General features: G+C 36.0%; 1 protein-coding gene across 3 annotated transcripts in view; it reads left to right on the top strand.

Moving 5' to 3' along the window:
• Positions 1-18461, top strand: part of POF1B (POF1B actin binding protein) — a 107569-nt gene that overhangs the window by 44525 nt on the left and 44583 nt on the right. For all 3 annotated transcript variants that reach the window (XM_077988095.1, XM_015127759.3, XM_015127757.3), the window contains exons 7-8: positions 6304-6434; positions 17834-17861. In XM_077988095.1, the coding sequence (XP_077844221.1) occupies positions 6304-6434; positions 17834-17861 (159 nt within the window). The remainder of the gene's footprint in view (positions 1-6303; positions 6435-17833; positions 17862-18461) is intronic.

Here is an 18461-nt window from a genome sequence, read left to right as displayed (position 1 = left end):
AAAAACAGTCTTGAATTGCTGATGCCACCCTAACAGAGGCTGTGTGGCAGGGAGAGAAAATCTGTGTGCTTGAGGGAGGGAGAACATGGTAAGTGTGGGACTTTGCATTGGAACTCAATGTTGCTAAAATTGGGAAAAATTCAACCGACTTCAAATTGTACTGCAGAGTTACACTAACCTGGTAAAATAGCCTTGTAATGGCATAAAACAGACACATAGATAAATGGAATAGAATAGAGAACCCAGAGAGAAATTCATGCATCTATAGTGAACTCATTTTCAACCAAGGTGCCATGAACACGCATCGGGAAAATGACAGTCTCTTCCACAAACTGTGCTGGGAAAACTGGGTATCCATATGCAAAAGAATGAAATTAGGCCTCTATCTCTCACCATATACAAGAATAAAATCAAAATGGACTAAAGCCATAAATCTAATACCTCAAACTATGAAACTACTACAAGAAAACATTGAGGAAACTATCCAGGACATTGGGCTGGGCAAAGATTTCTTGAGTAATAACCCAGAAGCACAAACAACTGAAGCAAAAATGAACAAATGGGATTACATCAAGTTAAAATCTTCTGTACAGCTTTTAACTTGTGAAGAGACAACCCACAGAATGAAAGAAAATATTGCATACTACCCATCTGACAATGAGGTAATAACCAGAATATATGAGGAGTTCAAACAATAGGAAAAAAATCTAATAATTTAATTTTTAAAAAATGGGCCAAATATCTGAGTAGAGATTTCTCAATAGAAGGTGCACAAATGGCAAACAGGATGTGTAAAAATGTGCTCAGCATCATTGATCATCAGAGAAATGCAAATCAAAACTACAGTGAGAGATTATCTCACCCCAGTTAAAATGGATTTTATCCAAAAGGCAATAACACATGCTGGTGAGTATGTGGAGAAAAGGGAACCATAGTACACTGCTGGTGGGAATGTAAATTAGTGCAACCACTATGTAGAACAGTTTGGCGGTTCCTCAAAAAATTAAAAATAGAGCTACCATATGATCCAGCAATTCCACTGCTGGGTATATACACAAAAGAAAGGAAATAACCAACATTTGGAAGGAATCTAAAAATTTTATTTATCCAACAGTCTAATGGATAAAGAAAATTTGGTATATATACACAATGAAGTACTATTCAGCCATAAAAAGAATGACATCCTGTCAGTTAACAACAACATGGGTGGAAAAGGAGGACATTATGTTAAGTGAAATAAGCCAGGCACAGAAAAACAAATATCACATGTTTTCACTTATTTGTGGAAACTAAAATATAAAACATTTGAACTCATGGAGATAGAGAGTAGAATGATGGTAACCAGAGGTTGAGAAGGGTAGTGGGGCGGGGGTGAGAGAGTATTAGGGATTGTTAATGGGCACAAAAAGTATTAGAAAGAATAAGATCTAGTATTTGATAGAAAAACAGTATAACTATAGTCAACAATAATTTAATTGTGCATTTAAAAATAACTAAAAGAGCATTATGAGTTGTTTGTAACACAGAGAAAGGATAAATACTTAAGGCGATGGATACCCCATTTACCCTGATATGATTATTACATATTGTATGCCTGTATCAAAATATCTCATATATCCCATAATTATGTACATCTGCTATATATGCACAAAAATTAAAAATTAAAGAAAAAGAAAAAAGAATATAAAAGATAATCTAATATGCACTAGGTAGCATCATTTCTTTATTAAAATATGTATATAGATTAAAATAATAGTGAGGATTTTCAGAACCTAAAATTATTTTACTTTTTCTCTTGTCAGAATTGCTACTTCTGGCATAAAATAGGGAGAGACCAATTATTTATTTTTACCTCATTAGCCAAATGACATTGTATCTGAAATGCATTTAATTTCATCAGGGATTAATACCCACTGGATTAACTATGTTTGAATCAGTCCAATAGATATTAAATGTTCCAAATCAAAGCAAAATCAAGTAGTAATCTTATACATCCAAAACTGTCACCACATCCTTATAATTTTTGCTGGACATATATGTATAATCTCTATGTTATATAACCTTTTACTAATAGTGAGGTTTTCCATTGCCATGCAACAGTTCAGAACTCACTATCCAGTTGGATCTTAATACAGCAGATCTTATTACTTAATATTTTAATGACCTTTTGGGAGTTTAGTTCCTGAGATATAATTGTTTTTATATAATACGGCATTTTAAGAGCTTTATAATCTGCTAAACTACCCTTCTAAATAGGTGAAACGTGCACACATTTAAGCCAGTTACCTAGTAGGAATAAATTTAATTAAGCCAAGACTGTTCTACTGGATTGTCATTTGTTCCTTGACTACAAACTATCCCTACCCCTGAGAAGCCTTCTCACAAATATTTGTTCTTAAGCTGAAGGGAAACCAGGCAAGAGAATATAGATAGCTCAGTTGAAATCAGCAACTATTGATTGTACCTTATAATCACTACCACTGAACTATGTAACTACGGTTGGTTAAGTGTGTTGCCTTTGAATATGAAAGTTTATAAAGTGTGGAGGCTAATAACAAAAGTCCACCTACTACTCCTAGAGTTTCACAGACTACAGATATGAAACAACACCCCAAATTGGAACCAGGTCAAGAACTTCCAAGGCAGTAGTGAGGTGAGGTCCATAATTTCTCTTTAGAAATTATTTTCTTTTGAAATTACTTCCTTCCTACAGACTTTTTCTGGAAAATGGACACTAATTTGCCTCTGGTTGCACACTTAGGCATTGTTGCTTTGCCTTGAGTTTGCTAAAGCAATTATCATCATGGGCTTCTCACCTAGAATTAGAGACAAGGAATTAGACTGTTTGGCAATATTATAGTCAAATAGTGATCTGATTAAACGTACTTCACTGATGCATGCTCATGAATCTAACAATTTTTGTAATTTTTTAGAAAAATATCATGTTTTGTATATCCGTATATATTTATATTCTTCAGCACAGTCTGTATTCCTTCCTTGATTATAGGTAAACAACTAAAGTAATTATCCAAGATTAACATTTGAAATAGCTCCCATTCATCAGGAAGATGAGTATATATGAGGTGCAGCTATATTTCACGTCAGTATTGTAACAGGGAGAAAACTTCTATCCATTACTGCTACCATTATTCTGGCCCAAGGCACACATGTATCCTTGGGACGACTTCTATCTTGGCTTTCTCAAGGCAACAAAAAAGATGGCTTTGAGCCACTTCTAAAAGCTATGTCAAAACAGACCAACAAATAGTTCCATTAAAATTAAGAAGCTCCAAAGAGCTGTGATTTAATAATGGAAAATATTGCTAACTAGCACAACACAGTTTACAGTTAGGAAAATTTCACCTTGGTCTTGAGTAATAGTCCTGACTTAACAATAGATGAGAATTTTAATTTCCTCAGTCCTCTCCCCTCCCAAATTTGAACCCAAATGTATTATGGATTCCAAAAGGGCTGGTTCGGTCCTTATCTTATGATTTTCCTAAACACATTGACTCTTTAAATGAGACATAGTTCTGAATAGCGACTTGCCTGCTTTTGACCTTCATTTCCTGAGAGGAGTCAATCACTGAGAAGCTGATGGACATTATCCAGAAGTCTATGTAGAACTCAAATACCAGCCTCCAACTCTACAAGGAGTTCAGTTTAGTTGCTCCAATTAGACTGTGTGATGATACTGACTCTTCCTAGTAAAGAAGGTACAAGGGATCATCATGATATTCCTAAGGAAGGGCTGCCTATACTTTTTCTGACTTTGTTAACCATTTGTTGTTGTTGTTGTTGGCGGCGGCTTTAAGAGAGAAACCTATAAAAAAATTATTTCCAGAATCACTAGCACTTGGGGACATTTCTAATCAGGTAGATTACTTCTTTCAATGCAACAAGTTTTAGTGAGCAGCTGTAGAGTGTTTAATCAGTACTGTATTAGATACTATCAAATATACCAAAAAATATGACTCATTCTTGTTTATTTCTTTTGTGGTAAAAAGAGGGTGCTGAGAGAACAAGACTTACATCTGTATAATAGTATAAAAACAATTCAAGATAACTGAGCACAAAGAGCTGACTTGAATTAGCTTGTTGGTTGGCATAGTTTTAGTTTTCATGGATATGGTAGATTTTGAGATGAGTTTCAAAGGATGGGTAAGATTTGGATATACAACAAGAAGGACAGAGGGTATTTAAGCAGAAAACAATGTGAGTAAAATCCTAGAGGCAGGAATGTGTGGTGTGTGCCCCAGAGAGTGAAATCTACTATGGCTAAAGGAGAGAACATACTGGGAAAAAAATAAATTTATGTTTATGTAAGCATTTAAAGGTTTTATATAGAATATGTAAATATAGACATATGAAACTATGTCTATTTTCATATATTATCTACATCTCTATATATGCACTACTTGTTAATTCTATGATATTTAAACGTACTATGTGATAATATTGACTTTACAGGTTTACCCATCTACTCATGCCTTCATGCATGAGACTTTATTCTTTTTAGGAGATAATCATTATTTACTCAGGAAAGCAACTCCAAAGTGTACATGGACAAGATAACTAATATTGTGGTATATTCATCTAGACTTAACAAAAATGTGATGATACTACACTGCATTTTGTGTCTCACTTTTTTTCACTGACCAATATTTTATAAACTGATTTTTGTGTCACAGATGTAATTATGAAAAATTATCTTTGCTTACTTTGCAATTCTTCCATTTGCTTTAGAATGTACAGTGTTTTAAGGTCTGCATTCAGAGGAGAGGTTGAAAAGGAAGTATCAGTAGTCAAATTCAAATTCATTTACCATCTATATGCTTAAGAATAAATGTGTTTTTAGGGTACTTGGTTTCACATGCAATATTAAAAGTAGTATGGAGTGTAACCTAAGTTATTATCCTCCAGGCAGTGTGTTTTGGGGATGGGAGCCACAGCGCCCAATAATATTGAAAGGATTGATACCCAAGAATAGGAAGCCAATAGAATGGTCTTATTTAGGACACTGTTCATAGTAATTTACGTCTAGGATTTCAAATGTCTCTGAAGTCTATGAGTTCTCTAGAGTTGGCTCTGAGCTACTCTTTCCAATGTGAGATTGACTAAATATTCGCTTTAAATAATAAATGGGGGAAGTCAAACAAGAAATACTTTAAAACGCATTGAATTGAGTAGGTTTATTTAATCTACCTTTAAGATATACTAACAAATCAGACTGACTTTCACTTAGAATATGCAAGTCCAACTGGAAGTAATTCTACTATAGTCAGTATAACTCAAAAATCAGTATGTTGAAGAAATATCTGCACTCCCATGTTGATTGCAGCACTATTAACAATATCCAAGATATGAAATCAACCTAAGTGTCCATCAACGGGTAAGTGAATAAAGAAAATATGGTGTGTATATACACAATGTACACAATGGAGTATATTCAGTCATAAAAAGGAATAAAATCCTGTCATTTGAGGCAACATTGATAAGTCTGGAGGACATTATGTAAACTGAAATAAGCCCAGCACAGAAAGATAAATATCACATGTTCTCACTTATATGGGGGAGCTAAATATATAAATATATTGATGTCATGCAAGTAGAAAGTAGAATAGTGGTAGCAAGAGGCTTAGAAGGGAGGGGGAAGAAAGTATAGGAAGAGATTGGTTAACAAATCCAAAACTACCACTATGTAGAAAAAATAAATTCCAGTGTTCTATAACACTGTAGGGAGACTATAGCTAATAGAAATTTACTCTATACTTTCAAATATCTAGAAGAGAGGATTTTAAATGCTCTCACCGTGAAGAAATGATTATTGTTTGAGATGATGAGTATGCTATTATCCTGATTTGATTATTACAGATTGTATGCAGGTATTGAACTAGTACACTAAAACTCATAAATATGTACTTTTATTATGTGTCAATTAATTTTTAATTTTAAAAATTAATAAAAAGTATAATTCATATTTTCTTTTTTCCACAGGAGACATATGAATAAGCCATGTGATTTAATTTGCTCATTTTGCTGTTTTATTTAATGCCTATATTCAAGAATGTTTATGTTATTCAAGTTTCGAACACTTAGACTTGAGTGAAATGAAGTTGAAATTGCCATCGCAATGTTGATTTTTCTTTAAATTTCTCCCACGTTAAAAAATGTATCTCTGAAAAAATGGCTTGATTTGTGTGATGACTTTAATAGGTTATCTTGCTTTCACTTCACATAAAAATATCTGTGAACTTAGAAAAACTTAATATTGCTTACAATTGTGATTGATGTTTGCTTCAGGTGATAATTCAGGACGATGGCCCTGAAAAATTGGACCCCAGATATTTTGGAGAGTTGCTTGCTGATCTGAGTCGAAAGAATACGGATCTATATCACTGCTTATTAGAACATTTGCAGAGAATTGGAGGAAGGTACTGTAAACATATTATTTGCCTTCATGTTGTAGCTACCAAACATTTTACAACATTCTAATATTTTAAAAATAGACTTTATTTTTACCAGCAGTTCTAGGTTCACAGCAAAACTCTAGTACTTTCAATAGGTAACAGGGCGGATATGAGCAAATGTCTCATTTTAAGAGTTAACGTAGATTATGAAAATCATCAGACAAAAAACAAAAAACACAAGCCCTTTTAGGATTAGTAAAGAATTCCATGTACCCTCCTTTGTGATGTACTTTCATGGCAAAAGCAACCTCTTGGGCAAGGAGCTAAAAAATGCATGGCATACTATAACTTGTTTTAAGATATTATATTGATGATACTAGGTACCATCCTATTGCCAACACACAACTGTTTATCTTCCACTTATGTGCGTTCAACATATGTAGGCCAGAGTTTAAAATATATTTAATATGTCATATATTATATATAAACTTTGTATATTATATTATCTATTACATTAAATTAAAAATATATCAATGGATATATGCATAATTTTATATAATACAATATAAAATTATAGATTTAAATAGATATGCATTAAAAATTTATCAACTGTTCATGTGTAGATGAGACAATATTTTGTCATGAAATGAATTCTATAAGCTACACCCCAAAAGGTGCCTTCCACTATATAGTTACAGCATATCTGTGGCCATCTGTCAGGCAAAATCTAGGAAAGCTCCACAAATTCAAAATAATCTGGAAGATAAAGGAAAGTCAATAGAATTTTTTCTAATTCAGACTTTTCACTAACTAGATTCTTCTACTTCTTAGATTTTAAATAATATATAATTTTATATAATATATAGGTTAATGTAAATGGGATGACACCATATATACTATTTTGTATGTTTTCTCACTCAAATATATATAGTATATATTTTTCCATGTCAACATTCTGGTGTCTGTAATGTATTCTCTCTTAATCTCTTGTACAGCTTGTCTTTTCCCTATGTATTAGCTCCCTCCCACCTGACTTTTCTTGCTTTCATATTAATGACTACAACCATTATCTTACTGTCACCCTCAACTGCTTTGCCTCCTTGTTGAACTGCCCTTCCCACTTAGCAAAACCCCAACTCTGGATTACTCTAACTCTCTGCCCTATTCTCTTTTTTAAAAAAACCACCAACACCTCCTTCATCCAACACCCACTATCTTTAGAATGCAGAGGGCTCCATGAGGGCTGTTTTATTTACCCTGGTGTCCTTGGTGCATAGTGTGGTGGCTGGTTTACTGTGGTGCTCAACAGATATTTGCTAAATGAACAAAGGCCTTAATTACTGCTATGCTCATGCAGCTGATCACTGCTAGAGAAAAGCAGAGCCATTTATTTGAACTGGTGCCATTATAAATGCATGATTTCTATCTTCAACTTGACCTTCATCATAGTTTTATCCTAATCAACACCATCTCCACTACCCATTATACAAACAAGTCTCCTTCTTTCCCATTACCTAAACAACTATTTCATCTCTTTACACATGTTCATTATTTTAAAATATTTCCCTTAATGTAATAATCAGTTGTATGTTAAGCATCCACCATGTGCCAGGCATTATCTATATTACCTAATTTGCATGATAACCTTACAAAGTTTCAGATGAAGACCCAAAGAGAATAAGTTATTAAGATCACACAGCTACTAAGTGCCTGAGATAGATTCAAACATTTTTGAGTACTCCTTTACCTATAATCTATGAACTTTTCTGCAAAGCCTTCCCTAAATCTTCAGTTTGGTCTAGGTGCTCTACTTCTGTGCATTAACCATGCCCTGTGAATATTTCTATCAAAGTATCACATTGTAAAATTCAGAAGTATATAGGACATAGTCTTAAGTACCCTTGTTGTAGATCCAGAGTTCATATCCTGGGTTCATGTCACAGTTTTTTTTTATACATACTAAATGCATAGTATCAGGCAAGTAAAAATACGTATTCATTTGTTAAAGCAATAAATTAGTTAAGATATTTAGTTACAAGTGGCATCCGCATCATGTGAACATTTAGAAATAGACCTAAAGAATCAGAAATTCTGTGGGGAGGGCTCAGCAACACGCTTTTCAGAGGATTCTGATACATGATCAAGTTTCAGGACCACTAAACTGAGGCTGCAAAAGTGGCAAAATCTGGGACTAGAACCCACACTCTGAGAACCAATTTTCCTTAGGAAAATCACTTAACCTTGCAACACTAGATGTGTAATATTAGGCAAATTGTTTAAGATTGTGCATACAGGGAGTGTCACTCTGTTCCTTTTTCTGCCCAATGTAATTCTAGCCACCATCTTCTAGTGTTGAATGAAGATATACTCCCCACTGACTTTTCCACCTCCCTAATCTGCTCTCTTTGCTTCCACGTTCTCCATCTTTCCCTCCTCTTTTGTATACACTTTTCCTATTATTCCAAAGTGCAATTCAGCAATTAGTGGGCTGCAAGGTAAAAATTAAAGAAGTTTGTCACATGAAACCATTCTGGTGACTTTTTAAAATTCTGATATTAAGTGCTATTTATTGTTCCTTGTTTTGTTTCTTTGTTTTGTTTTCTTATTTATAGAAAGAAAAGTGACTAGGGACGTGTATATCAGGTTGGCATTTGAATTGGAAGAAGTAAGGATTAGTATCTTTTAAATGCAAAGGTCTATTAATATTATCATAATTCCAGTTAAGAGTAATGCAAGACTACTAAAACTGCATTGTGATTCACATTTTTAACTTGCTTTAGCTTTGCATCTATACATGTAGTTACTTTAGTAAAGCATTAAAAAACAAGAAGCTATTTCTACTTTTGCTAGGGCCTCCCTATAAATTCGATTTTGGGCAACACAGGAAATACCACATAGGTACATGCAGACAATTGCACATATGTAGTCATGCCTTGGAAAAGGGAACCTTCAGTAATCTTTCTACTCACTAGTTCATATAGTTTGATAAGTGTGTGTAAGAGCTTTTGCACAGTAAGTGACCCACTTGTCTCTGTAGGCAATATATTACTCATAAGCCGTTACAAAGAAAGTAGTGGTAGGAGTTAACACAGTAAAACTATTTTACTTTAAAATAAATATTATGGGGGCTGAAGAGGAAAGAAGCTGGGAACCCTGAACGGGGCTACCCACACACTGGGGCTCCTTTCTAGGCCCCAACAACTCCTCGGGAAGGAGTGAGTTGAGCAGGTAAAGAGCAACCTGCACTTGGCATGGGCCTCTGGAAACCTGCCAGCAGGAGACTCCACAACTCCCATGAACATGTGAGTTGGCAGGGAGACATGCTTAGAGAAGTGGTAGGGGCAGAACTCCAGTCAGTGTGGAGCCTAGAGGGTTGGTGTGGGAGCCTCTGTAATGGAACACAGCCAAGGATGCCCATCCCTAGGACACTTTAGCCCTAGGGAAACTGTTGGACCTAAACATTGCAGGGCAGTCTTGCCCATGAGAAGAGGCCAGAACACCCCTCAGTCTACTGCCCTCTCCTGCAGCCCCAGACTGGCTCTGCCTGCTTGTAGTGCAGCCTCAGATGCCCAGGTGGGGTGTGTCCTGGGGGCCCTCATCATACCTCCTGCACTGACAGGCACTACTTGATCAGTGAAGAGCTCTAGTGGGCAGGGGAGCAGCCCCCGTGGGCATGCACCAGTCTGCCCGTGTCCTTCCCCATAACAGTCTCCCTCGTGCCACTTTGTTGCACGCACTGTCCTATGGCCACCCCCATCCTCCACATCGTTTTGACAGTGCGTGTGTGCAGACGGGCCTTGCCTCCCCTTTCCCACTAGCATGAATGTGCGCATGCATCTTGCTGTGCCACAGCTGCCAGCGTCGGTGCATCCTGCCCCCCAGTCCCCTGCTGTGCCGCCATTATCATCAGAGCATTCGTCGGCTCAGAGACCACTAGTCCAGCACCCACCAGCGCCCCGCACCTGCACGGACACTGCTGTCTATGTGAAAGTATGTGGGGAGACCAGTGGACCCGCCCCCACCCCCAGCAGTAGCTGCCGCCTGTGTGAAGGCGCACACAAAGGGCGCGCACAGTTCAGTGCTACCAGTGCCCCACCCCTGTGCTAACACCACTGCCGGGCAAAAGCATGCAGGGACACTGGCGGAGCCTGATGCCTCCCCCACCTCCACCATGCTGCCACAGCTGCCACTGTAAACACTACCACAGAGGCCGGCACGCCTGCACCTGCAATCTCCATGTTGCAGTCAATGAATGTGCACCCCACCATACTGCCACTGCTGTTGGCATGTGCAAACGAAGGTGGATCACACTGCCACCACTCTATAGAGTATGGTGGCTGGCACCACCCATAGGAGTGTTGTGACCAGCGGTCTGGGAAGAATTCAACCTCTCCAGTGTGGCAAGTTCCTAACATTCAGGGGCCATATATCAAAGTCTGGCCCAATACCACCCCCCCAGAATTCAAGCATGCAGTTCAGGAGTCCATAGCTGAGCCTTGGCCCCCTAAAATCCTCCAGAAACGAAGCCAGTCGACCGTACTCACCTTGTACTACAACCAAATCTCCAAGGACACCAAACAGGATAAAAGAAAAAAATAACCAACCAAAGGTCAGCAGCTTCAAAGATTGGAGGAACATCAGCCCACAAAGATGAGAGAGAACCAGTGCAAGAACTCTGGCAACTCAAAAATCCAGAGTGCCTTCCTACCTCAAAAGGATTGCACTAGTGCCCCAGCAATGGTTCCTAACCAGGATGAGATGGCTGAAATGACAGAAATAGAATTCAGAATATGGATAAGAACAAAGATCATCGACACAGAGGAGAAAATTGAAACCCAATACAAGGAGTTTAAGGATTACAATAAAACAATGCAGGAGCTGATAGACAAAATGGCTTATTATAAGAAAGAACCAAACTGATTTAATAGAGCTGAAAAACGTGCTACAAGAATTTCATAATGTAATTGCAAGTTTTAACAGCAGAATTGACAAAAGTGGGGAAAAAAATCTCAGAGCTTGAAGACTGGCTCAACAAAATAACTCAGAGAAAAAGAACAAACAACAAAGAAGGATGAATAAAACTTCTGAGAAATAAGGGATTATGTAAAGAGATCCTCTATGACACCTGGGCATGCCTGAGAGGCAGAAAAATGAAGCAACTTGGAAAACATATTTCAGGATATTGTCTACGAAAATTGGCCCAACCTCACTAGAGAGGCCAATATTCAAATTCAGGAAATGCAGAGAACCTCTGCAAAATACTTCACAAGAAGACCACGCAAGACACATAGTCATCAGATTCTCGAAATGAAAAAAAAAAATGTAAAAGGCAGTTGGAAAGAAAGGGCAAGTAACCTACAAAGAGAACCTCATTGAGTCAGCAACAGATCTGTCAGTAGAAACCCTACAAGCCAAAAGAGAATGGGGGCCTATATTCAGCACTCTTAAAGAAAATAATTTTCAACCAAAAATTTCACATCTGGCCAAACTAAGTTTTATAAGCAAAGGAGAAATAAGATCATTTTCAGAGAAGCAAATGCTTAGGGAATTTGGTAGCACCAAACATACCTTACAAGAAGTCCTGAAGGAATTGCTAAATATGGAAAGGAAGACCATTATTAAACACTATAAAAACACACTTAAGTACACAGGACAGTGATACTATATGCGGGCAAACGCATGCAGGGACACTGGCGGAGCCTGTGTTACTATAAAGTAACCACACCAACAAGTCTACATAATAATCAGCTAACAACATGATGACAGGATCAATACTAACCTTGAATACAAATGGGCTAAATGCCCCAATTAAAAGGTACAGGGTGGCTAGTTGGATAAAGAAGCAAAACTCAAAGGTATCCTATCTTCAAGAGACTCATGTGACATAAAATGACACCCATAGGCTCAAAGTAAAGAGATGGAGAAAAATCGACAAAGCAAATGGAAAACAGAAAAAAGCAGGTGTTGCAACCCTAATTTCAGAGAAAATAGACTTTAAACTAACAAAAATCAAATAAGACAAAGGGCATTACATAATGGTAAAGGGCTCAATATGAGACCTAATAATCCCACATACATATGCACCCAACACAGGCACATCAAGATACATAAAGAAAGTTCATAGAGAGCTATGAGGAGATTTAGATAACAACACAATAACAGTGGGAGACTGTTACACTCCACTGACAGTATTAGACATATCAGCAAGACAGAAAACTAACAAAGATATTCGGAACCTTAACTCAACACTTGACAAAATGGACCTAAGAGATAGCTACAGAACTCTCCACCTCAAAACAACAGACTATACATTCTTCTCATCTGCACATGGCACATATTCCAAAATTGACCAAAAATTGAGCATAAAACAATCATCAGCAAATACAAAAACAAATAAACAAACAAACAAACAAACAAAAAACCATGAAATAACAACAACTACACCCTTGAACCACAGTACAATAAAAATAGAAATTGATGCTAAGAAAATCACTCAAAACCATATAATTAAATGGAAATGAAACAACCTTAATTTCATTATTTACCCAATGACTTCTGGGTAAATCATGAAATTAAGCCAGAAATCAAGCAATTCTTTGAAACGAATCACAACAAACATACAACGTATCAGAATCTCTGGGATACAAACAAGCAGTGTTAAAAGGGAAGTTTATAGTACTAACGTCCCATATCAAAAAGTTAGAAAGATCTCAAATTAACAACCCAAAAACACATCTAGAGGAACTATAGAAACAAGAGAAAACTAACCCCGAAGACAGTAGAAGACAAGAAATAACCAAATTCAAGCTAAACTGAAGGAAATTGAGACATGAAAAACTGTACAAAAGAGTGATGAATCCAGAAGCTGTTTCCTTGAAAGAAGTAATGAGAAAGATAGACATTTAGCTAGACTAATAAAGAGAAAAAGTGAGAAGATACAAATAAATGCAATCAGAAATGAAAAGGGGATAGAAATACAAAAATCCCTCAGAGACTATTACAAACACCCTTATGCACACAAGCTAGAAAACCTAAAGCAAATACATTCCTGAAAACATACAACTTCTGAAGATTGAACCAGGAAGAGACTGAATCCCTGAACAGACCAATAATGAGTTCCGAAACTGAGTCAGTAATAATGAGCCTAGCAAATAGCAAAAGCCCAAAACCAGATGGATTCACAACCAAATTCTACCAAATGTATAAGGAAGAGTTGGTATCATTTCTACTGAAACTCTTCTGAAAAAATAAGAAAGAGGGACTCCTTTCTAACTCATTCTATAAGACCAGCATCATCCTGATACCAAAACCTGGCATGGACACAACAAAAAACAAAAATTAAGGCCAATATACTTGATGAACATTGATGCAAAAATCCCCAATAAAATACTAGCAAACCAAATTAAGCAGCACATCAAAAAGCTAATCCACACCACAATCAAGTAGGCTTTATTTCTGGGAGGCAAGGTAGGTTTAACATATGCAAATCAATAAATGCTAGTACAGAACTGAAAACAAAAACCACATGATCACTCGAAAGATACAGAAAAGGTTTTCTGATGAAATGTAAGATCCCTTCATGTTAAAAACTCTCAAGAAACTAAGAATTGAAGAAACATACTTCAAAATAATAAGAGCCATCTCTAACAAGCCCATAGGCAACATCATACTAAATGGGCAAAAGATGGAAGCATTCTTCTTGAAACCAGAACAAGATAAGAATGTTCTCTCTCACCACTTCTATGCAACATAGCACTGGAAGTCCCAGCCAGAGCTATCAGGCAAGAGAAAGAAATAAAGGACATTCAAGCAGCAAGAAAGGAAGTCAAACTATCCCTCTGTGCAGACAATATGATTCTATACCTAGAAAACCCCATAGTCTCTGCCCAAAAGTTCCTTGATTTGATACACCACTTAAACAAAGTTTTAGGATGTGAAATCAATGTACAAAAATCAGCTACATTTCGATACACCAACAATATCCAAGCTGAAAGCCAAATCAAAAATACAATCCCATTCACAATTGCTACAAAAAGAGTAAAATACTTAGGAATACAGCTAACCCAGGGAGTAAAAGACCTCTACAATAAGAATTACAAAACACTGCTCACAGAAATCAGAGATGACACCAACAAATAGAAAAACATTCCGTGCTAGTGGATAAGAATAATCAGTATTATCAAAATGACAATACGGCTGCCCAAAGCCATTTACAGATTCAATGCTATTCCTATCAAACTAACAATGTCATTCTTCACAGAATTAAAGAAAACTATTTTGAAATTCATATGGAACCATAAAAGACTGGAATAGCAAGACAATCCTAAGCAAAAATAACAAAGTTGAAGGCATCAAATTACCCAACTTAAAACTCTACTACAAGGCAACAATAACCAAAACAGTATGGTGTTGCTACAAAAACAGACACATAGACCCATGGAACAGAATAGAGATCCCAGAAATATTGCCAAATACCTACAATTATCTGATTTTTGACAAAATCTACAAAAATAAGCAATGGGGAAAGGACTCCTTATTCAATAGATGGTGCTGGGATAACTGGTTAGCCATATGCAGAATATTGAAAGTGGAACCCTCCTCACACAATATACAAAAATTAACTCAAGTTGGATTAAAGTCTTAAACCTGAAACCAAAATCTATAAAAACTCTCGAAGATAACCTAGGAAATATCATTCTAGACCTAAGACTTGACAAAGACTTCATGGACAAAGATGCCAAAAGCAATTACAACAAAAACAAAAACGGACAAATGGGACCTAATTGAACTGAAGACCTTCTGCACAGCAAAATAAACAATCAACAGACTTAAAAGACAATCTACAGAATAAGAGAAGAAAATATTTGCAGACTATACATCCAACACAGGTCTAATATCCAGAATCTATAAGGAATTTAAACATTTTTTTTAAAGTCCAGGAGTACAAGTACAGGCTTGTTACATAGGTAAACTTGTGTTACGGGGGTTTGTTGTACAGATTATTTTATCACACATGTATTAAGCGTAGTACCCATTAGTTATTTTTCCTGATCCTCTTCCTCCTCCCACCCTCCACCTTTTAATAGGCCCCAGTATGTGTTGTTCCCCCTCTATGTGTCCATGTGTTCTCATCATTTAGCTCCCACTTATAAGTGAGAACATGCAGTATTTGGTTTTCTGTTCCTGTGTTAGTTTGCTAAGAATAATGGCCTCCAGCTCCATCCATGTCCCTGCAAAGGGCATGATCTTGTTTTTTATGGGTATGTAGTATTCCATGGTGTATATGTACCACATTTTCTTTATCCGGTCTATCACTGATGGCATTTAGGTTGATTCCACGTCTTTGCTATTGTGAATAGTGCTGCAATGAACTTACACAAGCATGTGTCTTTACAGTAGAATTATTTATATTCTTTTGTGTATATGTACAGTTATGGGATTGCTGGGTAGAATGGTATCTCTGTCTTTAGGTCTTTGAAAAATTGCCACACTTCTTTTTGACAACTTACAAGCAAAAAACAAACAACCTCATTAAAAAGTGGGCAAATGACATGAACAGACACTTTTCAAAAGAAGACATACATGTAGCTGACAAGCACATGAAAAAAATCTCAACATCACTGAACATTAGAAAAATGCAAATCAAAACCACAATGAAATACCTTCTCACACCAGTCAGAATGGTTGTTATTAAAAAGTCAAAAAATGACAGATTCTGGTATGGTTGTGGAGAAAAGGTAATGCATATGCACTGCTGGTGGGAATCTAAACTAGTTCAGCCATTGTGAAAAGCAGTTTGGCAATTTGTCCAACAACTTAAAACGGAATCACCATTTGACCCAGAAATTCATTGAATCAAATGCTGATTCTGTTTTAAGTTCTTGGACTAATTGCCAAACTGTTTTCAACAATACGCAAAGGAATATAAATCGTTCTACCATACAGACACTTGCACACCTATGTTCATCACAGCACTATTCACAATAACAATGACGTGGAATCAACCTAAATGCCCACTGATGGTATTTAGACTGGATAAAGGAAATGTGGTTCATCTATACCACGGAATACTATATAGCCATATAAAAGAATGAGATCATGTTCTTTGCAGGGACATGGACGGAACTGGAGGCTGTTATTCTTAGCAAACTAATGCAGAAACAGAAAGCCAAATACTGCATGTTCTTACTTATAAGTGGGAGCTAAACATTGAGTACATACAGACACAAAGAAGGGAACAACAGACCTATTTGAGGGTGGAGGGTGGGAGGAGGATGAGGATCAAAAAACTACCTATTTGGTACTGTGCTTATTACCTCAGCGATGAAATCATTTGTACACCAAACCACCACAAAATGCAATTTACCTATATAACAAACCTGTACATGTACCCCTCAACTTAATATAAAAGTTAAAAAAAAGAAGACACAAATCAATCTTGAAATGTTTTCATGATAAAATTCTATTAGGCAATAAAGTCAAGTTAATTATTTTAAAATAAAATAAATATTATGCCTTGCTGTCAGAACCCATGTTTACTGTTTTCTGTTCATTTGTTTGAGAAGTATGTTTACCATATATATTTTGGGCCTAATTCTTCCATCAAGAGGAGTGGGAACAAGTTGGCAAAAATGAAGGCCTGTGTCTTGCCCCAGACAACACTATCAATGTATCCTTTCCAGTTTTCAACATTCCCAAAGGAGCAAGTGCCAGTCTGGTATAACCAGAAACAAATCTTCTTCAGCATTTTCCTACCTATCATGGCTCCACAAAGGGTCTTTCAAGCCCTGTGACCAAATCCTCATTATGATGCTGGAAATTCTATTACCCCACTAGAATTTTGATCATTTTGCTTAATGCTTTGTCCCTATGTAAATATTCAAATATCCTTCAAGCCAGTCATTGCCAAATATACTCTAGTATAGATGAAATGAGTTATTCAGGCTTTTCTTGCAAGCTTTGATTTTATTAAATAGGGTATGAAGAACTTGAAAACACTGTGGAGGGAAGATGGAATCAGCACTGAAAGATACAAGAAGGAGAAAATGAAAGTGGAAATAGAGAGAGAAAAGCTATTTTTGTTATTTATTCACCCAAGTAGCATTTATTGCCAAGCACAGGGGACTTCTAATCTAGCCACAATTAAACTGGTGCTAACGGATAGTACTAACCACTTCTGTATATTTTATTATTTTGTTATTCAGATGTTCATTTTTAATAGATCTGCTAATTCCAGAAAAAATATTTTAGTCAAACTAACTAAAAGTGCCATTTTAGTTTTAACATTTTCACTTGTGCTTATAAATTGAATAAGTCCTCTTATATTTCAAAAAGTAAGATACAATTAATAGAAAACTAGCATTTATATATGATCAGTGAATATACTTTCCTAAAGTTGTCTATCTTTTTTTTTGTTCTTGCAGCAAACAAGACTTTGAGTCTACAGATGAGGTAAGTGCAAAAATAGTTGAAAATCGAATATAGTGTAATAAGAGATTCTGATATTTGCAATAATAATATTCTTTTAGTTAAGTACCTTTACTAGACTGAAAATGCAGGTAAGTGAAAAAATTTGTGGCCATTTTGCCTTTAAAATTATATAAACACTACATATTTATAATAACTATAAAACTACTAATCATTCACAAAAATGTTTTATCAACTGTCACTTTGTGATTTGTCTATGCTTATTGCAATATTTATTTGAAGTGTTCTATTTTTAATTTCTGTGTGTACATAGTAGGTGCATTTATTTATGGGGTACAAGACTTATTTCACTGACCACATATTCTCTGCTTTAGAAAACTGAAATCTGTATGATTAATTAAATAGCAAATTTAGTTTTAATATGCTTCAAAACCTTGTATGTGCCATGCCAGTCAGCAACTTAAAGTAAAAATATTTTCAAGTATTAATCTAGTACATATGCATATTATCTTAATAATTGCTTTTAATAGAATAATCAAATAGAGAAAAACCTATTTCAATGCAATAAAAAGCACAGTTCCCTCTTTTGTGATTTTAATCGTTTTTTCCAGTGTACTGGTATAC

This window comes from Macaca mulatta, chromosome X (assembly GCF_049350105.2).
Source record: "Macaca mulatta isolate MMU2019108-1 chromosome X, T2T-MMU8v2.0, whole genome shotgun sequence".
NCBI lineage: Eukaryota > Metazoa > Chordata > Mammalia > Primates > Cercopithecidae > Macaca > Macaca mulatta.
The sequence above is the reverse complement of the archived record's forward strand: the minus strand, read 5'-3'. Positions and strand labels throughout refer to the sequence as shown.